The sequence below is a fragment of the Mustela erminea genome, chromosome 6, assembly GCF_009829155.1.
Source record: "Mustela erminea isolate mMusErm1 chromosome 6, mMusErm1.Pri, whole genome shotgun sequence".
NCBI classification, from domain to species: domain Eukaryota; kingdom Metazoa; phylum Chordata; class Mammalia; order Carnivora; family Mustelidae; genus Mustela; species Mustela erminea.
The window spans coordinates 79,865,548-79,892,688 of NC_045619.1; the positions used below are offsets into that span (position 1 = coordinate 79,865,548).

Below are 27,141 nucleotides of genomic sequence, written 5' to 3' on the forward strand. Positions count from 1 at the left end.
GATTCTGCAGAAAAATCAATCTTGATGTTTAAGGCTTTTCAACATTGTTGACCTTAGTTTTGTTTTCTTTTTAATGATGTTAATTTAATATTCAATCTGAACATAAGTATTTAGCCTCAAACTACTTATAATGAAATGACTTCCTTCTGAAAAGAAAACTTCAAAGCACTAGAAAGAGAATTTATTAAAGCTGTTTAAATGTCTTTCAGTGTCATCAGAAATCCTGCAGTATAGAAAGTATCTGGTACCTTTAAGGATTCAGAATGAAGTGATCTTCTGAAATTCTAATGCCAGTTAAAAAAAACAAAAAAGTCAAATAGAAAAGACTGCTGCAATAAAGCACTGAATCTAAAAGTTGCAGACATGATCCCATCACCTGAGAGCTAAGAACTTCTTCTCAGAGTCAGCAACTTCTCATCTTTACCTAGGCACATTAAGTTCTCAACTGAGAAAATAATCTAACCTGGTCCTTAACATATTCATTAAGTAGTATGAATATTTTAAGGTCTTTCTCCCTTCAAGAAAAAAAACTTGATGTCTCACTAAATAGTAGGAAGGAGTGTATCTTACTTTGAGTCGTTAGACTTTCTGGAATTGGCCCAACTGTATAAAATTTTAAGAAATGTGTAAAGTATGGAATCATTATTACTCTGTGAAAACATTGTGACAAAATTAAACATCACTATGTCGAACCCTTTTCTAGCATTAACTCAAAAATAGAAATCATGAGTCTTCTATAACCTTAATTTTAAAAACACACAGAAGTGAAAAGTGCTATTTTTCAAAAAGTACAATTTTTTCCCTACTATGTATCAACATGGAATGATTTCAGTTCTCCCATACTAAAAGCGGGACTTTTAAAAAACTAGTGTTGTAATGCTTAATATAATGATTTTAATCAGCAGTGGCTTCACTTTCAGCGGGACCCCTAATAAGTCTTCGAATTCCTCTTTTTCCTGCGGGACCTTTCGGTTTAGCAAAACTCTGCTTATGTGCATGCTGCTTTGGGTGTACTTCTTCATAAAGGAAGTCTGCTGTCAACTCATCCCCATTGTCTATTTCGATCTGTAAGAGATGGAATCAGTCAGGTGTGATCCTATATGAAAAAGACAACATTCAAAACTGAATACAAGCAAGGAGCCAGTTTTCAGGTGTGAAAGCTCACAAATACATACATAATACCCATTCTAGCAAGAGAAGAGAGTATCAAGGACCATATGTAAATAGTTTCACTTTCACCTTTGGGGGCGTGCACTAGTTGAATACATAATCAGCAATAATAATTTGCTAACTGGTTCCCTCTTTCTTCTCCTATTTAACTAATGTATAAGAAGCTACCACTATATTCTCAGGTTGTTCTGCTTTGGTACAGTATACATAGTCAAGAAACCTTACTCATCAGCCCCTTTGTTACTTGAGTCACTTGAAATCTAAACAGGGCCAAATCTGGCCTGAATTTAGAGTGTGTTTTACATTTTTAAAGGGATATAAACATAAAATAATAAAATAAACAAGAATATGTAACAAAGACCATATGTGGCATAGTGAAGCCTAGAATAATTTCTATCAGGTCTTCTAGTAGAAAAAGTCAGCCAATCCTTGCTAACCTTAAACTTAAAAAGCTTGAAGGGTTCAGTACCTAATATATTGGTAGTTTTAGGGACCTGTGTTTTAATGAGCTGAAGGCTCAAGAATAAACTGTATCTTTCCCCATGCCTCATTTGCATTTAAGAAAATAAATTTAATAAAATCGGTAGCATAGGTCCCCAAATTCAAATGTTTATGCCCATTCCCTCCTTTCTCAACAACTAGATTCTCATCCATCCATGATTCAGTTATAAATGGAGACTGCAGTTCCTTATTCATAGCAACTGTTGAGACAATCAAAAGTATGTAGCACTAGCAGCACTGTCCAACAGAACTTGCTGCAATATGGAAATGTTCTCTAAATTCTGCACTGTCCAATACAGACAGCAGCCACCAGCCACAAGTAGCTAATGAACACCTGAAATGTGGCTACTGTGATTAAGAAACTGAATTTTAAATTTTACTTAATTTTAATTTAAATTTAAGTAGCCATAGTTGCTTATGGCTACATATTAGAGAGTACAGACCTATAAGGATACTGGAGAAGTAACAGATCACCCTCAAGAACTTAGAGAAGACCCTAACGATTTATGATGAGAACAAGGAAAAAAATACATTCATTAATAAATCATAATACATCACAAACTACATGGAAAAGACAATAAAGATCAAAGAAAACCTGAAATTTAAAAATAGATAGGTAATTTTACCTTTCTAATGACATCCATTTGTAGTTGTCTTTCTACAATTTCTAGCAGAGGGCTCTTGCAGCTAGAATACAGCATCCGTTCTCTTATACTGCATGTGTATCCAGGCATCGAATAAATAAAAACTGTAAGTTAAAATAGTAAATACAATTAGCAATACATTAATTAAAGCAAATACTAAGCCTCACAGAACTGTAAGTCCTCTGAGCAAGAAGTGATAATACGGTGCTAAAAAATCAGTAAGCCAACTGAAAAAAACATGGTAAGACAATATATTATATACCTATGGACTCCAAATAGTCGCCTTCATGGGAATGTTTATACAGGAAGAAATGGTAACGTGCTGAATCCTTGGGAATCCTCTTTGGCAAATCTTTTAGTTCCGTATTTGTTGTGTTGGCCAAAATTATAATCTCATTTTTTATATCTATTTCCTGTCAATAAGAAATACATTCATTAAAACAGATACACAGCAATTTCAAATTTATAATTAAAAAAAAAAAAACCTAGGAAACAAAGGGAAACTTACATAGGATTGACTTTTCATAATGAACACACTGTCGCATAGTTTTAAGAAAATTAATTTACAAAATCAGGACACAATTTTAAATCCATTAAAAATAAACCCTGTATAAGCCATGAGTCACCAGCAACAGCAGCCAGTTCATAATAATCACCACGTATCTCTTACCAATTGCACATAGTTGAGCTGTCTGTTACTTAATTGTTCCAAAGCCTGAAAAGCTTCTCGAGAAATGGGAAATGCTACTCCTTGTAGTGTCTGATGCTTAGTGTCCACACCCACGTCAGTCTGTACCTAAGTATGACAAATTTAATTTAATGAAGTTTTAGCATTTAGCAGTCATACAGCAAAGATAAGAAAACCCAATCTCTATCAAGTGCCATTCCACCCTATCCATTTTAATGTAAGTAAAATTAACACTTTAAATACTATGAACTTAAAAAGCCAAGTAATTTTTCACGTTTGTTCCTGTCTGCTAGCATTCTGTCAACATGCAGAGTGCATGACATATCTTTATGAAATGTTGGGAGTGAACACTTGAGTGAGTATGCAGTGTTAGTGGGGCTTTGAGGGGAGGTTGTTTCTATGTTTGGTTTGGCACATTTGCAATGAACTATGTAAGTTCCTGCAAGTGTCCTCAGATTACACCTTTAATTACAAAATTTTACTTGATAAAATTTATGAACAGTGTGGTATCTATACAATATGTACCAAACTTTACTTTGTTCTGTTAGACAAAATGCAACACAAACACCATGCATTGAATCGAAAGGAGTACGAACAGTATACAAAGACACAACACAGCTCAACAAATTACACTACTGCAGAAGTTCCAGACTTTGTGCTTTCATTACTAGAAGAGTACTTCAAGAAAGCTTTCAATGCACATGTTTTAAGACTTGTATACTCAAATGATAGCTAGTATAGGGTCTCATTTGCAGTGTTGCAACAGAAAGTCAAATAGAAATTTTACTTTAAAAAAAAAACGAATGGAGATTCTACAGCATAAATGATACTGGATAATGAAAACATCATAAAACATATGCAAATGCATACCCCAATACGATCCTCTGGGTTCTGATTGCAAGGAATAAAACAAACTATCAAACTTAAAAAAAAATCACATAAAAATCTTTACTCAAATAACTTGAGTTAAAATAATATAAAGATAGATCCTTGCTATCAGGTTAATATTAAATAATATTCAATCACTTTCCAGACTGATTCCTACTAGTTGGTTACTCAGACTAGGGAATAGTGATTTCTGCTACTTGTTCTTTCCTATAAAATTTCAGTAAAAGTATAGTAGTTATTCTAACTTGTAACTAGAAGAGCTGCAGTAAACACATTAGAAATATGATAAACTATAATACGGATGAAATTTATTGACTCTAATGTAACTGAGCTAAACAAGTACTCAAAAAACCATCTCCCATATATACATACGTATCCATGTAGTGTCCACTGAAGTTCATTTATAGAGCTTCTGGAAATACTAAATAACTCATAGGATTTACATTTTACTCTCTTTAGTCACCAAACAAAATAAGATGATAAAACAATAGAATATAACAAAACAAACCTGCTTCAGCCACTTCATTAGATAGAATTTTTTGCCCTAAATGGGTAACACACATTTTCCCCATTTATTTAGTATTTGAAGTACAAAGTTAAAAAAAGTTGTACTTCAACAGGAAGATTAACTATTCTGATAACATACAAATATAGGAGAAAGCTACTTATGAAATTCATACAAATTTTAATATTTACTTTTAACTTTTTTCCTGAAAATACACTGAGCACATAGTCTTGTCTCTAAACTATACAGAATAAATGCAAGCTACCAGACTTACTTCTCTAGTTACCTCTATATCTATAATTAAAAATATCTTTTCAAACACTTAAAATCTTGCAAGAATATCAAAACTGTAATTTACCTCATTAATTTTAATCTGCCGTAATTCTTCCTCAGCTGCAGTCAAGGGGGCAGGAGAAGACTGTGACACCAAGTACTTTTTATAACCATTTAATGATACATCTTCCTGTAAACAGAAATGGATTGTTACTAGTTATTCCCTAGAATGGATTGTTACTAGTTATTGTTACTAGTTATTCCCTAGAAAATCTCCATGAAGTCACTCTAGGAAAAACAAAATTATTAATTTAACAGAAAAAAATTTTCTTGAAGATTTTATTTATTTATTTGACACAGAGAGAGACAGTGAGAGAGGGAACACAAGCAGGGAGAATGGGAGAGGAAGAAGCAGGCTTCCCACTTGAGCAGGGAGCCAGATGTGGGGCTTGATCCCAAGACCCAGGGATTATGACCGAGCTAAAGGCAGATGCTTAATGACTGAGCCACCCAGGCACCCCAGAAAATATTTTGATTAAAAAATAGTATCAAGAATTTTACTATTTCTTATTTTTCAAAAATTCTCTATTGTATAGGCTTTAAAAAATCTTAAGGGGGAGTATTTACTCATTTCCTAAATTTTTCTAACTTAAATGGGTATGAGTGTGTTGGTGATGATGCCAGTCACATGATGAACTTGGTCATGTTCAAGTCTATAGGACAATTGTAATTAACATTCTGGGGAAATCTGCCTTATAACTATTCAATAATCAACACATTCAGATTCTGAATTCTTTATTATAATAATTTATATAATTTCTCTATAGTTACTCATAGAAAATGATTGTAGCTCTTTTTTTTTTTTTAAGGGTTTTTGATTTTTTTTTTCAAAGATTTTATTTATTTGACAGACATAGATCACAAGTAGGCAGAGAGGCAGGCAGAAAGAGAGGAGGAAGCAGGCTCCCTGCGGAGCAGAGAGCCCGATGTGGGGCTTGATCCCAGGACCCTGGGATCATGCCCTGAGCCAAAGGCAGAGGCTTTAACCCACTGAGCCACCCAGGCGCCCCTGATTGTAGCTCTTATTTAAAAGAATAAAATATTCTAAAAAAGTCTACTTTTTCATTGAAATTTTGTGATTTGAAAGCAGCAAAGGGAGAGGGAGAAGCAGAGTCCACACTGAGCAGGGAGCTGAGGTGGGGCTTGATCCCAGGACCCTAGGATCATGACCTGAACCACTCAGATACCCCACCATATAAATTTGCAACAAATTCTTAATCATAATTTAACTAATAAATGTCAAAAATATCTAAAAATTACCATCTCTTTCAAGGAGTCTCTCGTTCTGAGCCTGTTTCCCTATCCTTAAAATGAAAAGGTTGAACTAAATGGTTAAACTAGATGATCTCTAAGGTATAGTGTAGTTCCTAAAGACTAACGAAAGATATTCCAACCTATTTTAAAAGGATTAGTACATGTTTTAGTCAACTTGCTTATCATATGAAATACAGTAATATTTTCTCTTCTTTTTATGTTTAAAGATTCATTAGTCTGATTTCCTATCAATTACCCATTCCTAGGAGTTCTTATATTCGTTTAATTGCAACATGTAGAATCCACATATATAAAAATATAAGTTTTATACCTTTACTGTTCCAAATACTTCATCTTTAATGTGGCCACCTCCAAACTCCTTTTTCAGAGTTGCTCTTGTTGCTGCATACAACATTTTCTGACGAACCTAGTAAGTTGTGAAAGTTTACTTAGCAGTTTATAGATGAAAACTATTACTACAAGAGAAAGTACTTTCTAAAGGTATTAAAATCTTCAAGCACAATAAACAAACTGTGATAAAGCTGAAGTATATGTGTATAAATAGCCATCATAAAACTTCATCTATTAAGGAGATTTCAATTTATAGTAGGTTGTATTTTACAAAAAGTGGGAAAATAAATTTTTAAAAATTACTTACTTCTCAAAGTATACAATGAGTTCCAGAATTTAAAAAAAACTACTTAAAATACTACTTTATAATATGAGGAACAAAACATCACTTGAAGTAACCTGTATACTGACACTTTACATTCTTAAACAGCTTAAGTAGTAACATCTGATCTTGCAAATCTAGATCAGATGTTACTAATTAAGCTGTTTAAGAATCAAATGTTCATGGCACATGTATGGCATATACCATTCTATGAGGAACACAAAGGTGAAAACTACTACATATAAACTATTATTAAAGAATCTAATAGCAACTGTTGAAAACGATTAAAGGTAACTAACTGCCAACCAATAGAAATATTTTTATAATACTGAATCGTCAAATCCAGTACTCTGCAGCAGTCTGCTAACTTTCTTAAAAGAAATATTTGCGTGGATGCCTATCATTTGAATGGTAGCTATTAAGAATATTTACTATAATATTCAATTAGGTCTCAGAAGTATTCAAAGTATTAATGTCAGAGCATAGTCATTTATATATAATTGCTAAAGATATTTAAATTTAAAATCAGTAATAATTCTATTCATTTGAAAGGCAAGACTTCTGAATCTAAGTACATTATTCCTGATTCCACATTACCAATAGAAGGATTTTCTTCATGATCATTCCCTTCTATGGGAAATAACTATTGCTTCATAACTTCCTCTTGGCCTAGGAATATTTCAGGAAAAAAAAAAAATTCTAGCATTTAATGTTAAACAAGTTACAAAAGAAATTACTTACATGAGAATGATCTGGAGACCAGGCAATGAATATCCATTCATATCCCTGGGCATTCTGAGAATCTAACCTGAATAATATATAGCACGGCTGTTTGTCCTCCAGTAGGGGTAAAACAAAGGAATCATAATCCTTATCCCAGGAATCTGAGGGCTGACTACATGATCCAATCACAAGTTTCTCTATGAAGAACAATTTTTAAAAGATACATGAAATGTTTTAAATGCCAAATGGTAATGAAGAAAAGAATAAGCTAATAATACAGTTATCTCTATTACTATTATTCACATCAAGGAGTTAAAGTAGGGGGCACCTGGATGGCTCAGACAGTTAAGCGGCTGCCTGGAGTGTGACAACGGCTGCCGGGTTGTGATCCCAGGTTCCTGGGCACTGCACCAGCCTCCTTGCTCAGGGAGAAGTCAGCTTCTCCTTCTGCCCCTCTCTCCACCCCCACCGCCCCGCCGACTTGTGATCTCTTACTCTTTCAAATAAATAAATAAAATCTTAAAGAAAAAAAAAAAAAACAGGAAAATTTTATGACTAGCATGGTTAAAATGTTAAAAAACACAAGAAACAAATGATAAAATTTTATTCATATTTTAAAATAGTTGAGTTGGACAGTTGAAGAATAGGTGATTATAGTCTATCTTCCAAAATGTTTATGCTGTAAGTTATCAACAAAATATGTATTATGTGTTATTGTTCAAAGGCAGAATTCCTGAAACACTGAAGTATGCAATAAGAAATATTAAAACCATGTTTAGTGCTTACTTGGCCATGAAGCTACAAATAAAACATTTTGTCCAGAAGCATAAACTGGTGCAGCCATTTGGCAGAATCAAGTAAAACTGTGAATGTTCTCCGCATAGAAAATCTTTTGCACATACGTTCACTGCATTATGTGAGAACAGTAGAAGCTGCAAGTAGCCAAAGTGTTCATCACTAAGAGAATGATGACAGAATATGTGATGAATTATATCTTATTATATTAGATATTATGAAGTGAAACTTAAAAATAGTGAACTGTCGGGGCACCTGGGTGGCTCAGTGGGTTAAGCCTCTGCCTCCGGCTCAGGTCATGATCTCAGGGTCCTGGGATCGAGTCCCACATCAGGCTCTCTGCTCAGCAGGGAGCCTGCTTCCTCCTCTCTCTCTGCCTGCCTCTCTGCCTACTTGTGATCTCTCTCTGTCAAATAAATAAATAAAATCTTTAAAAAAAAAATAATGAACTGTCAAAACTAATTACAAAAATAATGTTTAGAGAAAAAAAGACACAGAATAAGACATCAGTTTATATGAACTTAAAAACTCAAAACAGCACTATCTAGGGATACATTTAAGAACTGCAGAAATATGAAAATTCCTAATATAGTTGCCTCAGGAAGAGGAGGTCAGGAAGTGAAACAGTTTAAATGGGGTGCCCTTATATCACAAAAATATTAAGTCTAAAAAAAGCTGAAGCAAATATGCTAAAACATTAGCAGTTATTAAGAGGAGATGGAAGTATTTGTTGTTTTATTTATTCTTTATAATTTCCTTATTTAAAAATTTTCCTTAAAACAAAAAGTAAGATCAGAAAATGATTTAGGAAAGAATATGATTTTCCTTCTGTAGTGATCCTAGTTAGACAAACTTTTCCATTTTAGTCACTTATCTAGTCAGTTAGGAAGTGACGGCTTTTAAAATTTAGTTCAATATTCCTAAAATAAGCTGCTTTACAGTATATGTTTATTCCTATTAAGTGTGGTAATATGTATTTACAACAACTGCATATTTTTCAAACTACTCTGGTATTTTTAATATATAAGTAGAAAATGAAAAGCAAATTAAGTTTACTTCCAGTTTGTAAAAGAACAAGTTATTCTTCCAAAGCAAAATTATCTCCAGGTATTTAAGAAATTAGACCAGTGGAATATTTTAAGATACTCATTTGTGAGAATATTAATTGTCCAAATTCAAATATAGCCAAATTAAAAGATTCTCCCACCCAATTTCCCTGGTACCGAATGATTTTGAAAGGATCAATTTATGGTTTGTTACATTCCTAGAACTTTGTCCCAAAAACAAGAAAGGGGGAATCATTTCTTCACCACAAACTGCAATCAAGTGGAAAAGACAGAAGCTTGAAATCCTTTGCTTCTACTTCAAAACTAACTTTACTGAGTAACAATTCTAAAGTAATGTTTTTGGGCAGATGGGGAGAGAATCACCTGTTTACTGATTTCCGTTCCAGAGACGGAAGCATTAACATTAGAAATGGATTGTGGTTCAGAAACTGAGACAAAAAGTAAAAGAGGAAGATGTCACACTAAAAAAGCATCTTTCTGTTTCCCTGTCAAGTACAGAATTCAGAGGGTAGGTAGCGGCCGATGGGACATGACCAAATGTATAGGATCCACCTTATCTAAAGGCAAACTCTGAACTTGCTTCACATTAATTAATAGTTCCAATCACTGACAATGTCTTAGGCATTTAAAAATATAACATTCAATAATCTAAGGACAAACAGTATTTAAAAATGTGTAACTAACCATTTTCAATAGATATTTTTAGAAGTCTGTATTTTCCATTTCTTGCTCTGGCAAAGATATCTTTAACATCTTCACTTGCTGTGGAAAAAGATAAAGACAAGTAAACCCATGTTTTATACTTACGGATTAATACTTTCCAATGCTTCTTAAATAAGGAGAAATGAATTGTAATATAAAAAAAATCCTGAGAGCATAGCATCCCCTTTCTATCAGTAATTTAAACTGTAAAACTTGAAGATGTTAACAGTGGACACTATACACAGCTAAGAAACAAATTAAAATAGCTTAAAAGTATATTAATACATTAATTCTGTTTTAGCTAGATAATTCCAAAGCAGAAATAATACTGGGAATTAAAGTATTAAAGTTAGGGGTGTCTGGGTGGCTCATTGGGTTAAAGCCTCTGCCTTCCGCTCAGATCATGATCTCAGGGTCCTGGGATGGAGCCTGCTTCCCCCTCCCTCTCCGCCTGCCTCTCTGTCTACTTATGATCTGTCTGTCAAATAAATAAATAAAATCTTAAAAAAAAAAAGGAAAATATTAAAGTTATTCAAATCTCATAATGAACAAATTACAATTTTAAAAAACACCACTACTGCTTGGTTGAAAATTGTTGAAAACCTTTCATTCTCTTCTAGTCCAATTTCAAAATTATAATAAAGAAATTCATTTTTATATTTTCACATTAAAAACGACAGTAAGTATCAGATATCTTATCCCGATTAAAGAGAAAGTCAATAAAATACATTCAAGCTTATACTTCTGGTAATACTTTTCTAACTCGTATTTCTCAAAAAGCTACAGTTCACTAAGCAAATACATATTTAATAACCCTCCTGTGCCTATTAAAGCTTCAATTTCATTCTGATTTCCCTCTTGGGTTGTACACTGAGAGCAAGAACCACTATTTAAGTAGTGATCGTTGTAAGACTCAAACATGAAAATCAGTAACAACATATTTAAATGTCAAACTAACTCGGACAAACAAAACAGTGTTTTTAGGTTTGAGAGTAGTTTGTTTGTGTTTGTGTGTGCAGGGAGAGCGGTAGGGTGGTCAAAGACTCATAGGAACATGAGTAAATGTTCTTCGGGGGAAAAGATTCGTTGTCTATTAACAGGAAGAGCGTGGGCTTATATTAGCACTCGTTAAGTAATCGCGAGTAACCCCGGGATATATTATTTGATTCTGATGAGGTGAGCGCTTCCAGACTGCCCATTTTCAAACCAGGAAATAATGGAGGTCAGATATAACTGCACATTGAACTGCCTTCACGGGATGACTGAGCCACAAAGACCAGACTTTTCAGTTCCCTGGGGAAGTACCTAAGAGAAAGATCAAAACACCCCGTACTCAGAGTTTCTCAGAACATAAATTCCTGTTTCCACTTTGGAAGAAAATGCGGAAGAATCTGGGAAGCACCTTCACTGGAAATGAAAAAGATTCCAAGATCGTTCGCTTTTTAATCAAAATCTTTAACAACCTCCTTCACAAAGTGAAAGGCAAATTCGCCCGTCTCTCTGCAGCAAGAGGAGCCCAGCCGGCTCCACGGTTCCAGGTCTCCCCTGCCGGATAAAAAGGGGGAAAGTTGGGCTACCATCAGGGGCGGTGGAAGGCACGCCCCCTTCACCCAGGTCTCCTCGGAAACCAATTTCCTTCGCTTCTGCGAAATTTCGGGTCAGTCTGTAACGTGGCGGCGGCCGGGCCGGGCTGGGAGGGACGCAGGCCGGGAGCGCCCGGGACCAGAAAGCTCGGAGAGGCGCAGAGGCCCGCCCGCCCGCGAGCTCGGCTCCCTTCCCCCGGGCCCGACTCCAGCCCTGCTACTCCCGCAGCCCGCCCGGCTCACCCCGGGCCTCCCGGGAGGCCCTTCCCCGCGCGCCGCTCCGGGGGCCGTTACCTTGGATGCCGGTCTGATGGGACATGGCGGCGGCCGCGGGCTCCCGGCTCCGGCGCTAAATGCTGAGAGCGGCCCCGGCCGGCGCCTCCAGGAAGTGGCAGCTCCTCTGCCGGCCGAGGCGCGTCATCAGCCTGCGACCCGCGGCCGCCCCGCCCAGCTAGGCCGACCGCGTCCTCGCGCGGCCCTGCCGCCCCCGCGTCCCCCGCCCCCGCGTCCCCCGCCCCCGCGCGCTCCACGGAGGTTTGCAAATGCATTCCCACCCCCGGAGCTCTTCCCCAGTTGTCTCAGGGGGTCCCTGCCCTGGCACTTGCCGCGGCTTCTCCGGTCCCCACCCCCGTGAGACCCCGCAGAGCCCACAGGTTGGCCCTGCTCTTTGCTGCCTGCCCCCCAGCGACCCTGCCGACTTCGCCGTTCGCTGGTTCAGCGAAAAGATGCTCAAAAATGTAAATGACCATTTTACTGAACATGTATTTTCAATTTTAAAAAGATGTGCACAGTATCTTTCTTGGTTCACTCTTCTGGTAATCTATACAATATAAAGGGTCACTCCTTTCCCCGTTTTTTAAAATGAGTATTAATGTATAGGTGGTCGCCCATCAAAATATCCCACACTTTTAAATTAATCTCAGACTGTTAACTTTTCTTTTTTCAGTTGAGTCCATTAAGAAACCAAGTTTTCCTTTCTCTTCATTCCAAAAAGAGACAGACCTTAAAAGTGAGAAGGTTAGCTGATTTGAATACTCCTTTGGGGTCAATTTTATCCCTGAAAACTATGTTTGGCGCAGTACTTTAGAGTGGCCGTTTGTTCTTGAATTAAGTATTTATTCAGGATTCACTGGGATAAATTTGTAAGATAACAGCAGATATTATTAAAAATTCTTCCCCATTTCTGCTCTTAAGAACGTGTATTTTCCTCCTCTAAGGTAATTTTACACTTTTGTACTACTTTTCTACCACCCCTAGATTATAGTTCCCTCCGTAGAAAACTGGGTCTTTTGTTTTTAGGGACTTGAACTCACGAATATACAAAATTATAATCTGCTTATCAACAAATACTTTCTTCAACCAATAATAGAAATGCAAGTTAACAAAGTCACTCTTCAGATACAATGTATTCTTTGCTAGCTGATAACTATCAGGCTTGCAATTGTTTTTCTCTGCCAGGATCACATCTGCTATGTTCTGTTCCTTGTTATCTAAACTTTGTTTCTCAAACAGATCATCATATTATGGAACAAGTAGAATTTAGTCTGAGTTTTGTAACTTATTTGGATTTAAGAAATCTAGATAGAGTTTCGTTTTAGCCAAATTCTTACTGACAAAACAGTTCTTTCTGATTTTCCAGTTTTGATTGCTTTGTTGAGCAGAGAGAAAATTGCAGAGTTCATCTTCAATTTTTTGACTGATTCACATCTTGGTGACTGGGGAAAATTGCCTAAGAAGTTGGCATTGCTCAAAAGTACTGATAAGAAAAAAATAATGGTCCCATGTGTATGCTTAGAAAAGACCGTGATGTGACTAGTGCTAAAGAATAGGAAAGTACAGTTAAGTTGGATAGGACCACCCTAGAATGCACTAGAAAGTGCTTATTTTTTGGCAGTACAGTACTTTGACTACTGCAAGGGCCTTGGTGCATTGTTTTTCAAAACAGCAGAGTTCCTCTGTACAAAGCGGGGAATCTGAGAAGGGAAAATATTTGCTAAGCTATAAAAAGCATGGCCAAAATGGTAATTTTTCCTGCTCATCGGTGCTTCTACAAATATTTAAATAATTTCCTCTATTTAGCTATTTCTATGTATGTGCAAAGAAAATGGATTTCTAATGCTTTCATAGGATGTTTTATGAAAATATTTCTTGCCCATATTGACTATACACTTAAATTTCACTAATTTATTATGTATGATGTTTATTTCAGATTGGGTTAAAGTTTGATATTGTACTAACTTTGTAGAAATAATATATTGAATCTATACAGTGCTAGTGCTGCATATATTTCACGTAAGTAGCCAAACAGATTGTGGTAGAAATCCTGTTCCTTTGGTTAATCTGTCTTGCTTATATCTTTAATTTGATTGCAGTCATGACTTCTTGCCTTAACTTTTTTAAAAATTGTAATCAAATATATATAACAAAACTTATCATCTTAACTATTTTTTAAGTGTGCAGTTCAGTAGTGTTCAATACATTCACCTTGTGCAACCAATCTCTAGAACTCTTTTCATTTTACAGAATTGAACCTCTGTGTGCATTAAACAGCCCCCTCTTTCAGTACAGCCCCCAGGTCCTGGCCAGCACCATTCCACTTTCTGTCTTTATGATTTTGACTACTCTTAGTACCACATGTAAATAGAATCATACAGCATTTGTGTGTGTGTGTGTGTGTGACTAGCTTATTTCACTTAGCATAATGTCCTCAAGATCTATCCATGTTGTAGCATGGAAAATTTCCTTCCTTTTTAAGTTTGGATAATATTTCATTTATGTATATACATACCTTATTTTGTTTATCTATTCATCTGTCAGTGGGCATCTGCGTTGCTTCTACTTTTTGGCTATAATAAATAATACTTCCATGAACATGAGTGTGCAAACATGTATTTGAGTCCCTGCTTTCACTTCTTTGTGACATATTCCAGAAGTGGAATTGCTAGATTTTTTTTTTTAGATTTTTATTTATTTGACAGAGATCACAAGTAGGCAGAGAGGCAGGCAGAGAGAGAGAGGAGGAAGCAGGCTCCCTCCTGAGCAGAGAGCCCAATGTGGGGCTCGATCCCAGGACCCTGGGATCATGACCTGAGCCGAAGGCAGAGGCTTTAACCCACTGAGCCACCCAGGCGCCCCAGAATTGCTAGATTATGTGGTAATTCTGTTTTAGCATTTTTGACGAAACTCCGTATTATTTTTCCTAAGAGTTACACCACTTTACATTCCCACCAATAGTGTACAAGGGTTCCAGTTTCTCTACATCCTTGCCAACAATTGTCATTTTCTGTTTTCACTTCATTTTCATTTATTTTCATTTTCATTTATTTGTTGGGCATTTGTATATCTTTTTGGAGAAATGTCTAGTCAAGTTCTTTGTCCATTTTAAAATTATGCTGTCTGTTGTTGAGTTGTAGGAGTACTTTATATAGTCTAGATACTAACCCCTTATTAGATATATGATCTGCAAACATTTTTCCCATTTTGTGGGTTTCTTTCTTTTCTTTTTTTTTTTGTAAGATTTTATTTATTTATTCATGAGAGACAGAGCGGGGCGGGCAGAGGAGAAGCAGGCTCCATGTGGAGCAGGGAGCCCAATGATGTGGGACTTGATCCCAGGACCCTGGGATCACGACCTGAGCAGAAAGTAGATGCTTAATGGAATGAGCCACCCCAGGTACCCCTCATTCTGTAGGTTTCTTTTTCATTTTGTTGATTGTATCCTTTGATGCACAGAAGTTTTTTTTTTTTTTTTAAGATTTTATTTATTTATTTGACAGAGAGAGAGAGATCACAAGTAGGCAGAGACAGGCAGAGAGAGAGGAAGCAGGCTCCCCGCTGAGCAGAGAGCGCGGTGGTGCCGGGCTGGATCCCAGGACCCTGAGATCATGACCTGAGATGAAGGCAGAGGCTTAACCCACTGAGCCACCCAGGCGCCCCTGATGCACAGAAATTTTAAATTTTGATGTAGTCCAATACATCTTTTTAAAATTTTTTGTTGCTTTGTTCTCCCTTTAACTTTGGAATATCTTTGCTAATCTTCTGAATATCTTCTAATATCTTCTAACTTTTCTTCCCTAAGCTTTAACTGCTTTATAAAGGTCATCTATACTTTCTATTTACACTTTCTCACCTCTCACTCCTTAAATCCATGGTTTCCAAAGTGTGCTGAGGTGCCCCAGCCACAGTGACAATGCCTGGGGGATACAGTAAATTTTTTTAGGGAAACACGATACTGCTTGCCATCTTTCTGACAACACAAAATATTAGCATGAGATAGTTCAGTTTTTTTTTTAAAGATTTTTTATTTATTTATTTGACAGAAATCACAAGTAGATGGAGAGGCAGGCAGAGAGAGAGAGAGGGAAGCAGGCTCCCTGCCGAGCAGAGAGCCCGATGCGGGACTTGATCCCAGGACCCTGAGATCATGACCTGAGCCGAAGGCAGCGGCTTAACCCACTGAGCCACCCAGGCGCCCCGAGATAGTTCAGTTTTAATGTTAGATAGCTCTACATTCCTTTACATAGTGTCATATCTTTGAAAAGCTGGATTTCTAGTTGTTGCTGTGATAAAAGTCAACAAGGGGTTGAAAATCAATGAGGAACAGGAAATGACAACAGCTGGTGTCAATCTAATTCCAAATTTTAGGAAGTTGTGTAATGTGTGTTAGATACATGCATCCCATTAACAATTGTGATTATTTAAAACTAAAATCAGGGATGCCTGGGTGGCTCAGTTAGTTTAGTGTCTGGCTTTGGCTCAGGTGATGATCCTGAGGTCCTGGGATGGAACCCACCGTTGGGTTCTCTGCTCAGTGGGGAGCCTGCTCCTCTCTCTCCCTCTGCCCCTACCCCTCACTCTCTCTTCCTCAAATAAATAAATAAAATCTTTAAGAAAAAAAGACTAAAATCAAATATTTTTCTTTTAATTTTTATGTATTACTTTTTCAAATAGCTACTAAGTTGCTAGTATGTAAATACTGAATGAGTTTTTTGGAATTAACTACTTAATAAACTGTTCAGTATTTCTTTTGACCTAGGAACACTCAAAAAAAAAAAATTAGTGAGATACAAAAGGACCCATAAACTAGGAAAGTTTGGGACCTTCTGCCTTACCACCTTTGCATGTGGCTTTATTCATATCACTATTGAAACTATTTTCCTTACGATTATTTATTTATTTATTTATTTGATGGACAGAGATCACAAGTAGGCAGAGAGGCAGGCAGAGAGAGAGGAGGAAGCAGGCTCCCCACTGAGCAGAGAGCCCGACAAGGGACTCGATCCCAGGATTCTGGGATTATGACCTGAGCGGAAGGCAGAGGCTTTAACCCACTGAGCTGCCCAGGTGCCCTGAAACTATTTTCTTGAATGTGACCAGTGTCATCCTTCTTAATAACAAAATCAATTACATTTATTCTCAGATGTTTTATTAGCTTCCTGTGGTTGCTGTAACAAATTAGCACAAATTGGGTAGCTTCAAGTAACCAATCTGGAACCCAGAATCCAAAACCAGGTATTGCATGACTTCCAACCATTCAAAGGCTTTAGAGAAGTCTCTTTCCTTATCTCTTCCAGCTTCTGGTAGCTGTTGGAACTCCTTGACTTCTGACTGTATTGTTCCAATCTCTGCGTCTTATGCACTTACCAAATCTCAGTTATTGCCCAAGCTGATTCCTTAAAATCAGTCTCTCTCTCTCTCTCTCTGTCTCTCTCTCTCACCACACATACTTCCCATTGGCTCTATTTCTCTGGAGAATCCTGACTAACGCCCTTTAACTCCGTCCTGTCTTCTTCACCTCACTTTGTTAATGTATGTAAAAAATGAAGTCCTCACATCTTTAGCAAACTAGCCCTCCTCTAGACGTCAGTGTCTCTCTTATATGATATCGCCACTTAAAAGCAGGCCCTTCTAGTCTGTCACAAAACTGCCTCCAGACCTGGGAGGACTTGCTTATATTAACCACATTTCTGGTGTCAGATGTAAAAGTAACATAAATGATGATTAAAATACTTGATTTTAGAACCATGAGGTTCAACTCTTGTATATTCAATCTATACTCAGTAAATCACTCTTCTCAATTACTTAACAGAATTCAATGAAGTATTAAATCGAGTAGGCAACTAATGTTCCTTAAAATAAATTATTTCATCTACCCAGTTCCCTCACTTTTGCCTGTTTCAAATCTTCCTATTCAGCTCTCTTTTCTTTCTCTCTTTCTCTCTTTCTTCCTTCTTTCCTTCCTTCCTTCTTTGCTCTCTGTCTCACTCTTTCTTTCTTTCCTAAATCTTACAGATTCAACTGGTTTTGCTTCTGAAAGCAAAACCCTCCTTTAGGTTTCCTTCTTTGGTCTTGTTACTCTACTCTTCTTACCTTACCTTGTATTATTTTCTCTTTTGGCCCCACATTGACAAATCCATACTCAACTGTCAAGTTCATTTCTTGAAATCCTTTTCTCACTGGCAAGTCCCCTGCATGCTGACTCTCAAAGCCTCCCCACTGCCTACAGAAATTTGGTCCAAGTGATGTGGAGAACATAGGCAAAAGAAAAAAAAAATGAAACTTCCTTAAAATTAACAGCCCATTGACAAGTACTTGAGATAAGCAGAGTGACCTTCCTCAAGGAGCTTTAGCCTCCTCTATGTTAATACTTTGCTAGAGGCAAAAGGCAACCTTAGCTTGACATTAGCCAGAGCTCCATGATCCTGTAAAAAATCCCTTTGGAAACTTCCTGTATCTCCATCACTCTAAAATATATGTTAGCAATTATATTGCAAGCAAATGGCCCATGATATACATCTGAAGGGTCTCATGACTAAGGTTTGTTTTTTTGTTTTTGGCAGAGAGAGAGAGAGAGAGATCACAAGTAGGCAGAGCAACAGGCAGAGAGAGAGAGGGAATCGGGCTCCCTGCTGAGCAGAGAGCCCAATGGTGGGGCTTAATCCCAGGATCCTGAGATCATGACCTGAGCTGAAGGCAGAGACTTAACCAACTGAGCCACCCAGGTGCCTGCTCATGACTGAGCCACCTAGGCGCCCCCTAAGGTTTTACTAGAAAGTAGTAAATGACCTTTTCCTTTTTTTTTTTTTTAAAGATTTTATTTATTTATTTGACAGAGAGATCACAAGTAGGCAGAGAGGCAGGCAGAGAGAGAGAGGAGGAAGCAGGCTCCCGGCTGAGCAGAGAGCCCGACATGGGACTCGATCCCAGGACCCTGAGATCATGACCCGAGCCGAAGGCAGCGGCTTAACCCACTGAGCCACCCAGGCGCCCCTACCTTTTCCTAACAATAGCTAGCTACTTCACGTCCTGGAAACCTTAGAGATTTACTACCTCCCAACTTGAAAGTATATACTATTACTACCCCAGTGCACCTCTTTCTGCCTACAGGCCTTATCCCTGTGCTTTAATAAAACCACCCCTTTTGCACTGGAGATGTCTTAAGAATTCTTCCTTGACTATGTTTGTTCCTAAACCCCAACGTTTCACATCATAAACTCCTCAGCTTGGCACCCAAGACTCTCTGAAATGTCTTTCCCAATTGTGCCCAGTGCTTCAATCGAACTTACGCAATCACTCCTAAAAATGACACTAATACTGTCTTTATCATACTGTTTTCCTAATTTGGAAGACAAATCTCATTCTCCTAGCTATATCCCCAGGTCTTTTTCCGTGGTCTCTGCTTTTCAATCTTGAAGCCATCCTTTGGAACCACACTAACTTCCATGAAGCCTTTCCTCAAGCTCAATTATATATGAAATCTTGTTTCTTCAAATGCCATTAGTATTTTGTGTGTCTATTTTAGCACCCCATTACTCTTTCTTGTGGTCACACATGTACATAAACTTACCCCAGTCATCATATCAGACTATGTAGTCCTTGATATCAGGGGCTTTTTTCCCCTTCTTTTTGCATCTCATATGCATGTAGTACTCCTTCATTCATTTGCTCATTCATTCAAAACATTAAGTGTTCTGGAATTTGGGGTATAATCATGATCATAGTGCTCTGAAAACATTTCTGGAATTTAAAAAGTCTTGATGATTTTGTTTTTCACGTGGGAATTGATGTTGTGAAGTCGCTCATCCTCTGTGAAACTGGGAAATGAGAGTACTGAATGGTTTTCCAAGAGTGCTTTTTTAAGTTACCAAATTGTATGATTCTTTGGTCATTAAAATGATGATATATTCACTCAGTAAAGTTACTGTTTGGGAATGCTGCTAATTTGTTTATGCAATTAAACTGAATTTCCTTTGAAGAATCTTCTTTAAAAAAACTTTATTTTTATGGTAATTATGTTCTTAGAAGTGACTGCTCAAACACTTATTAAAATTGCATCCTCTAACCCTTGCCTCTTTCCTTAAAAATTAACTGATTTAACAGTGACACCTTACTTTTGGCCCTACCAACTGAAGTATTTTTATTTCCTATTATTTATATGTGCGCGTCCTTTGCTCCAGCCACAGATATTTGCCCACTTTTCCTCATCTGTTATGTCTCTGGTCAAAATTAAACATTTGTCAGAGCTGTCATAATAATATAACTTGTATGATGGTTTACAGTTTTCAGTGAATATATGTAGGTTTATTTGAGCACCAACACAATCTCATCTAAAAGGCTGAATGAAATATTAATCAGGTTTTTAATTTTTTAATTCTCAGAGATTTGGAAATTGAGGCATAGAGAGGGGAAGTCAACAAGTTTCAGGGCTACGACAAGTGTTTGTAAGAGACAGAAACCATTTAAGACAATGTATGCACATAACAGGATTTATTATAAGGGTACAGAAAAACTCGGGCACTTGGGTGGCTCAGTTGGTTAAGCAACTGCCTTCAGCTCAGGTCATGATCCTAGAGTCTTGGGATTGAGTCCCATGTCAGGCTTCCAGCTCCATGGGGAGTCTGTTTCTCCCTCTGACCGTCTCCCCTCTCATGCTATCTCTTGCACTCTCTCTCAAATAAATAAAGAAAATCATTTAAAAAAAAAAAAAAAGAAGAAAGAAAGAAAAGAAAAGAAAAAGAAACTCACAGATCCCAGGGCCCTGACGTCATTTTTGCTTCCCTCTTTCTCTCTTCCTTTCTGAATGGGATCTTCCTACCTGTACAGTCAAATGGCAGAACGCGGCCACCATACACGTCCCAAAGTGACAGTCACAGTTGTAGCCATTTGTGGAGATTCAGTAATTGTGTGTAAGTCTGAGTTCCAAATTCCTAGGAGAGCATGTGATGTACCCCGCTGGCTCACATGTCAAATCATCTTTTTTTCTTTTTTTTTAAGATTTTATTTATTTATTTGACAGACAGAGACCACAAGTAGGCTGAGAGGCAGGCAGAGAGAGAGGTGGAAGCAGGCTCCCTGCTGAGCAAAGAGCCCGACGCGGGGCTCAATCCCAAGACCCTGGGATCATGGGCCTGAGCCAAAGGCTTTAACCCACTGAGCCACCCAGGCGCCCCTCAAATCATCTTTGATGGAAATGGCTGGTTCACCCAATATACACACTGCCCCAACAATGAAAGACAATAGCCACTGGAGGGAGATGGATCTTGGGTGTGGGAAACAGGCTTAGATTTCCTACTTTTTACAGTTTGGTAGAACTGGTTCTTAGAACCTAAGTTGTAAGTCACTAACTCTAACATACAGAGAGGCAGTTAAATAACGTAAATGAATGAAGCTGACAGGTGGGAATGGTGTCATCCAGAAAGAGCATAGGCTCCGTCTAAAGAGAGCTGCTACTACTCAACTCTAGCTTACAGATGCTCCTTGGGAATTTGGGCTCAGGATAAACCTTCCGATTTTCAGATAAACTCAGAATTGGGATTTTATGAAAATCTCTATATAAATTGATGGAAGTGAACCATTTCATTATACTTTGTGAGATAAGTATATAATAAAGAGCTGTATTATTTGCTTTAGGCTTTCCTACAGGGTTTCTTCTGTAGGAAAATAAAACCCTATTATAGGAGAAAAAGCCGCATAAAAGCTATATGACCATGAACTAAATTTTTTAACCTTTCTGGACCTTAATTTTGTCTAATGTCAATACCAATGCCTCATGGTTATCATGGAAATCAAGTGAGATATGATTTTTTAAAATCTTTTTAACATGTGTTAGGTGCTCAATATATGTTAGGCTTAAAAACTGTTAGTTAGAATTAAATCCAAAATAATAAAGTGTATTCAAAATTATATGTCATTAGAAACAGAGCAAATAGACTGAATTTCCAAACATCAATAGCAACGATCTAAGGTTGGTTTCTTATATAGGTTCATAAAATCACAATGTCACTGTTAATGGCTATGTCTTATTTAACATTTTCTTAGAGTTATAAAGCATCAAATAAGAAAAATAATTCTTGGTCATTAAAAAATAAATATCAAACATTAAGCAATTTTTATATGAATGTGATTGTAATCTCCAGCAATCTGTAATAAACACCTGGCAAGATTGCTAAAATCTTTAACACAATAGGATGTATCACAGAAGATTCTTTCATTCCAATCAGGCTCTGTGGTGTTTGAATGAGTCACCAAAGAAAGAGAACCAAGAGTTTGGGTTAAAGATCAGTTCAAGCAAATAATATCTCTTTATTACTCTCTCTTGAGTGAAATCTGGGCTGAAGTCATCTTAATAAGTGATGTGCATTTTCTAATGAAGGATACAGGGAATACTGGGTTCAAAAGAGTTGTTGATAATGATAAAGATGCATATTGGAATAGAAGTGCAGGAAGGCACAAAGCAATCAGCTTTTTAATGTACTATTTATAATGGGATTTTCACCCTGGTTTGAAGAAGTGCCTTAGCAACAGAATCTTGAACCTCATTGTCATGATCTCTAAGGTCTTCATTGTGGGTAGGATGGTTTAAATGGCTACTTGGGGATATTTGCAAACCACTTTGAAAATAGACTATTCTCTCTCTTTTCTTGTTTCTCTGTCTTTTCTAGTGATGTTAATTAACACCTAAAAATCTCCTCTAACATTTAAATAGCATGTACAGAACAGCCTCCCTAGTACTAAGTCTACAATGGGGGGCAACTTCCTATGTCTTTTAAGTATTTTTATAGTCACAGCAGAGACACTCTAGCATTTCTACGTTATGGGAATTTAGGACTAGAATCTGCAACCTGATTGGAAAGCAGTGTGAAGGGGACTATGAAGCTAAGCTTACAGAGCAGGGGGGTTTGTGCTTGTGTGTGTGTGTGTGTGTGTGTGTGTGTGTGTGTGTGTGTGTGTGAAATAAATCTGAGAAAACCATTCACATCAAATAATTTGGTCCAGCTGGAGCTAAACAAGTTTATGGAAGAGTTAAAAATCCCTTCAACCTCATCCTAAACTACCTTTTGGAGATGACTGGAAACTGTAGTCAAAGGGTTGAAATAAAAAATAGATTAACCTTTTACTAGGTTAGTACAAGTACTAACAAAGTCATAACAAAGGCTTTAGATTACAGGTTCAATATATGTGTTCTGTTTTTTAGAGGTAGGCTAGATTAGTGTGGTGACCTTTATTTAGGGACTTGCCAATAAAGGAGTTCACTCTTACATTTTACATGTCAATGATGGGAACAGTAGTACAATGAATCCCAGAAAAGGGATTGTTCAAAAGTCATTGAAATAATCATATTGGATCATATGTATTTATAATGCTTTAGTAAAGCTTTTGGTGAGATGGACAGGCACCACACAATATTCTTATTTCTTAACAAGAAAACAGATTTTATTTGCTGTGACAAAGTGCCCAGATAAAAATGGATAAAAATTTACATTTCTACCTGCCTTTCATCCAGATATGGCCATGTGATTAAGTTCTAGCCAATGAAATGGAAAAGCTGTTGAGTGAGTCTTCTGAAAGGTTTCTTAAACCAAGCTAGAGAGCAGCTGAGGACCCTCCTATTTCCTGTTAGAATGAGGATCGGATGGCTGGAGTTCCAGCTGCTGTCTTGGACCTCACACATCCTTGACGGTAAAAGCCACAGGATAGTGTTGGTCCCCGTTCACTGTGGCTCTCTTCTACATGGCTCTCTTCTACCATGTCTGGTGGAAGAAAAATAACTTCCATCCTATTTAAGCTACTATTATTTCTAGTGTCTGCTACTAACAGCCAAATTTATTTCATAAGAGAGACATTTCACTCAGCAAAACTGTTGTATATAAATACATCTTATTACACAGCTCTTTAGTTCATAGAGAGAGCTTGGATAGCAGGTTTGTAAAATGAGAGATGTTGCATTCTTCAGATTGATTTGGTTCTTGAATTTTAGAAAGTAATTACAGAGAATTTGGTTTAAAGGTGAACTGCAGTTGGTTGATATTGTACATTCCCTGTGTGTAACAAGCTAGATAGTGGCAAGGACACATTTTAATACCAGTAACGTGCACCCTGGATTTATTACAGTAAGTAGAAAGTGAAAATATACCAATGAGAGAAATGGCAAATTCTTACTTTTGTGCTACTCAATTGTTAGGTTGGCAAAGGTGTCACGAGTTACTCCAGCCCTTCCATGTACTTTTCATTTCTACCTCCCAGTCTGTCACTCACCCTTGCACTTGGCACTTCTGATCAACCTTGGTAAACCAGTTGACTTTGATCCTATGACTACGCTGGGGTCTCTCATTAAGAAAAAATTGAGTCTGTCACTGCGGATCCCAGATTCAATTCCTTTTGGCTTCAGTTTAGAATTCCTGTGCTTGGAGTCCCAACTCACAGACTCGCATCCCAGTTGACCTCCCAGTAGTACCCTTATCAGCCTTCCGATGATGGTGGGGCTGTGTCATTCAGGTTTTCTGACCCGGTTTTCCTCTTTTACATTCACATCTTAATCCCCCCCTCTCTCTTTTTTCCTTTTCTCTGGAATAACATCACCGCTTATGTCTTCCCACTCTGGTGTGTGTTGTGACCAGCCCCTGTGGGTCTCATCATCCCATTTCCCTTGTCAGGGTTCATTTCCCTTCTGATCAAAGAAGCTCATTCCAAGGCCTCTTACTCGTTGGCTATTGTTTCTTCCTTTCACAGAAAGATAGCACAGACCCAGTTAAATCACAGCTCACTTTCTCTGGCTATAGACTTGGTAAACTCCCATCGACTTTAACTTTGATTCTGTTCTTAAAGTTTGTTTTTCCTCCCCCCCCTTTCCCTCCCTCCTTTTCTTCCTAACTTCCTTCCTTCCTTCCCTCCTTCCCTTCCTTCCTCCCACCACCACGGTCAGTGCCCTGATATTGTCCTTCTAACTATGGCTCGTTAACAGTAAGGTGGAGCAGAGGGGAGAGATCCCCAGGCGTTCTCTGGTCTATTCTTTCTATTGCAGCACATCTCAGATGTTTATCATGGGAGCTGGAGTATATGTTGGAAAGGATACAGATCTTTCTGTTCTACAGCTCAAGTCTAGAGTCAAAATACATTTGAGGTAATGGGTGATGTTAATGAGAAAAATAGCAGCTCAAAGTGAGGCAAATTACCCTTTTAAGAATTCAAAGTCTGCGTGCGTATGTGTATGGGAGGCTGTATTTCCCAAAGGGGAAAGCTCCAGGTTTTACTCTCCCTCTCTGGACTGCCTCCCTGTATGATGCTGAATGTAAGAGGGTAGAAGGGGAAAGAAAAGATGGTAGCTGTGGGGTCATCTTGGAGCAGCCCCATCAGCCCAGAACTGTTGTCGGCACTTCCTTTTGTCCACTGGGTTTTCTCTTTCTGTTCTCCTTAGTGCCATCCTTCTAACCTTAGAGTCATTCTGTGATTTTTTCTGTGGCGTCTCCGGACGGTCTCGCTCCATCCTGCTGGTGGTGGGCCCACCGCTCTGGGGAGATCGTTTCCTGCCTCCTACAGCAGCTCATTTGTCCAGGCTCTCACTCCTTCAGAACACTTGCCAGGTGACTGGAAGCCAATCTGGTAAACTAATTCACAGCAAGGTGTTCATTCATGGACTCGTCAAATATTTATCAAGTCTCTCAGCTCCTAGGCTTGGTGTGGATGACGGACCAAGGCCTCTGGGCTGCGTTATCATCTTGGGCGTTGGGGACAAAACAGTTCTGGGTTTGAAGTTTGCCCTGTCACTTGCTGAATATCATCCTGGACACATTTATTTCACCCTTCTGGAAATCTCAGTTTCCTCATCTGTGAAATGGGGACAAAAATAATGCAGGAGTTTGGGGGTTTTAATGATAATTATATACAGGGGCTAGCTCCTAGAAGGTGTTAAATTAATAGTGACTATTATATTGTTGGTCACCCTTCCCATAGATCATTTATGGTGATCTTTAATGCCTCAACTTTGTAAATTGCCACACCTTAACAATGAATCATTTTGGGACGCCTGGGTGGCTCAGTTGGTTAAGCGGCTGCCTTCGGCTCAGGTCATGATTCCAGCGTCCTGGGATCGAGTCCCACATCGGGCTCCTTGCTCAGCAGGGAGCCTGCTTCTCCCTCTGCCTCTGCCTGCCATTCTGTCTGCCTGTGCTCACTCTCTCCCCCTCTCTCTCTCTGATAAATAAATAAAATCTTTAAAACAAACAAACAAACAAACAAACAAAAAACAATGAATCATTTTAAGTCTTATGACTGAGGCTGTGAGACGTTTGGGGGAGTCAGGGAAATCCTTGTCGTTTCAGACGCTAGAATACACATATGGGCTGCCTGAGGGAGCGAAGCAGAGTGAATTGCTGAACACTTGGGAGAGATGTTCTGAGGATACGCAGAGGTACGTTTTCAAATCAGGCAGTCTGGCTATAAAATACCGGGAAACAGCACTGGCAGATGATGAAGCGAAAAGTAGGTCACTTGTTTGGAGTCAAGGTGTCAGGTAGCATACAAGGTGAAGAGCCCTGAGCCATAAACAGTAACAGGCTGTGAAAATTGCCGCAGGAGCCATAAAGCAAAGGGCTGCCCTCCCCGCACATGCCGGTGGCTAGTGCCGCTGGCTGGACAGCTGTCCATCTGCCCCGCCCTTGCACACAGGCAGAACCACGCCGTCAGCCTTCTGCGGCCGCATCTTGAACATAGAGGACAATGGTAAATCAAGAGATACGTAACCGGTTATGTCCAAGGGCAGGAGGGCCCCGCGAGAGAAAGTGGGAGTACAGCTGTCCATGGATTTTGAACATGTGCTGTGCTTTTCAAATGTTTACGGCTTCAGATTTTAATGTGTCAAATTTCAGCTGGCCAACAAGAAACATCTGCTTGTTTGCAGAGCCTTTTGCATGGAAGAGACATTCCACTATTATAGGATGTTTGGGTGTCATAAGAATTTTTTTAAATACTGGGGCACCTGGGAGGCTCAGTGGGTTAAAGCCTCTGCCTTCGGCTCAGGTCATGATCCCAGGGTCCTGGGTTTGAACCCCGCGTCGGGCTCTCTGCTCAGCAGGGAGCCTGCTTCCTCCTCTCTTTCTGCCTGCTTCTCTGCCTACCTGTGATCTCTGTCTGTCAAATAAATAAATAAAATCTTTAAAAAAAGAAAAAAAAGAATTTTTTTAAACACTGATTTTGTGTGCAAGACATAAAGGTCGTGAGCGGAAAGCCTGGGCTCCCACCTCAGCATATCTGCATTTGAGCAGAAACCTGGGCTAGTCAGCTTGTGGGGGGTGGGAGAGGTAGACAGACACTGCTGGCTTGGCAGGGACAGTGGCCACT

The 27,141-nt window shown here is 38.3% G+C and overlaps 1 protein-coding gene across 2 annotated transcripts; it reads right to left on the reverse strand.

The window, feature by feature from the left end:
* Window positions 1-877: 877 nt before the first annotated feature.
* TWF1 (twinfilin actin binding protein 1) lies at window positions 878-11,951 on the reverse strand. Of its 2 annotated transcripts, XM_032347949.1 has the most exons (9): window positions 11,821-11,950; window positions 9,926-10,003; window positions 7,398-7,576; window positions 6,315-6,410; window positions 4,755-4,859; window positions 2,986-3,111; window positions 2,578-2,728; window positions 2,298-2,419; window positions 878-1,065 (listed from the first exon to the last, which is right to left on the reverse strand). In XM_032347949.1, exons 1-9 carry the CDS (start codon window positions 11,843-11,845, stop codon window positions 895-897), a joined length of 1,053 nt encoding a protein of 350 aa, XP_032203840.1. In that variant the 5' UTR covers window positions 11,846-11,950; the 3' UTR covers window positions 878-894. The 2 variants fall into 2 exon arrangements, with proteins under 2 accessions (XP_032203840.1, XP_032203841.1); XM_032347950.1 differs by lacking the exon at window positions 9,926-10,003 and having other exon boundaries at window positions 11,821-11,951.
* Between the last annotated feature and the right edge of the window lie 15,190 nt (window positions 11,952-27,141).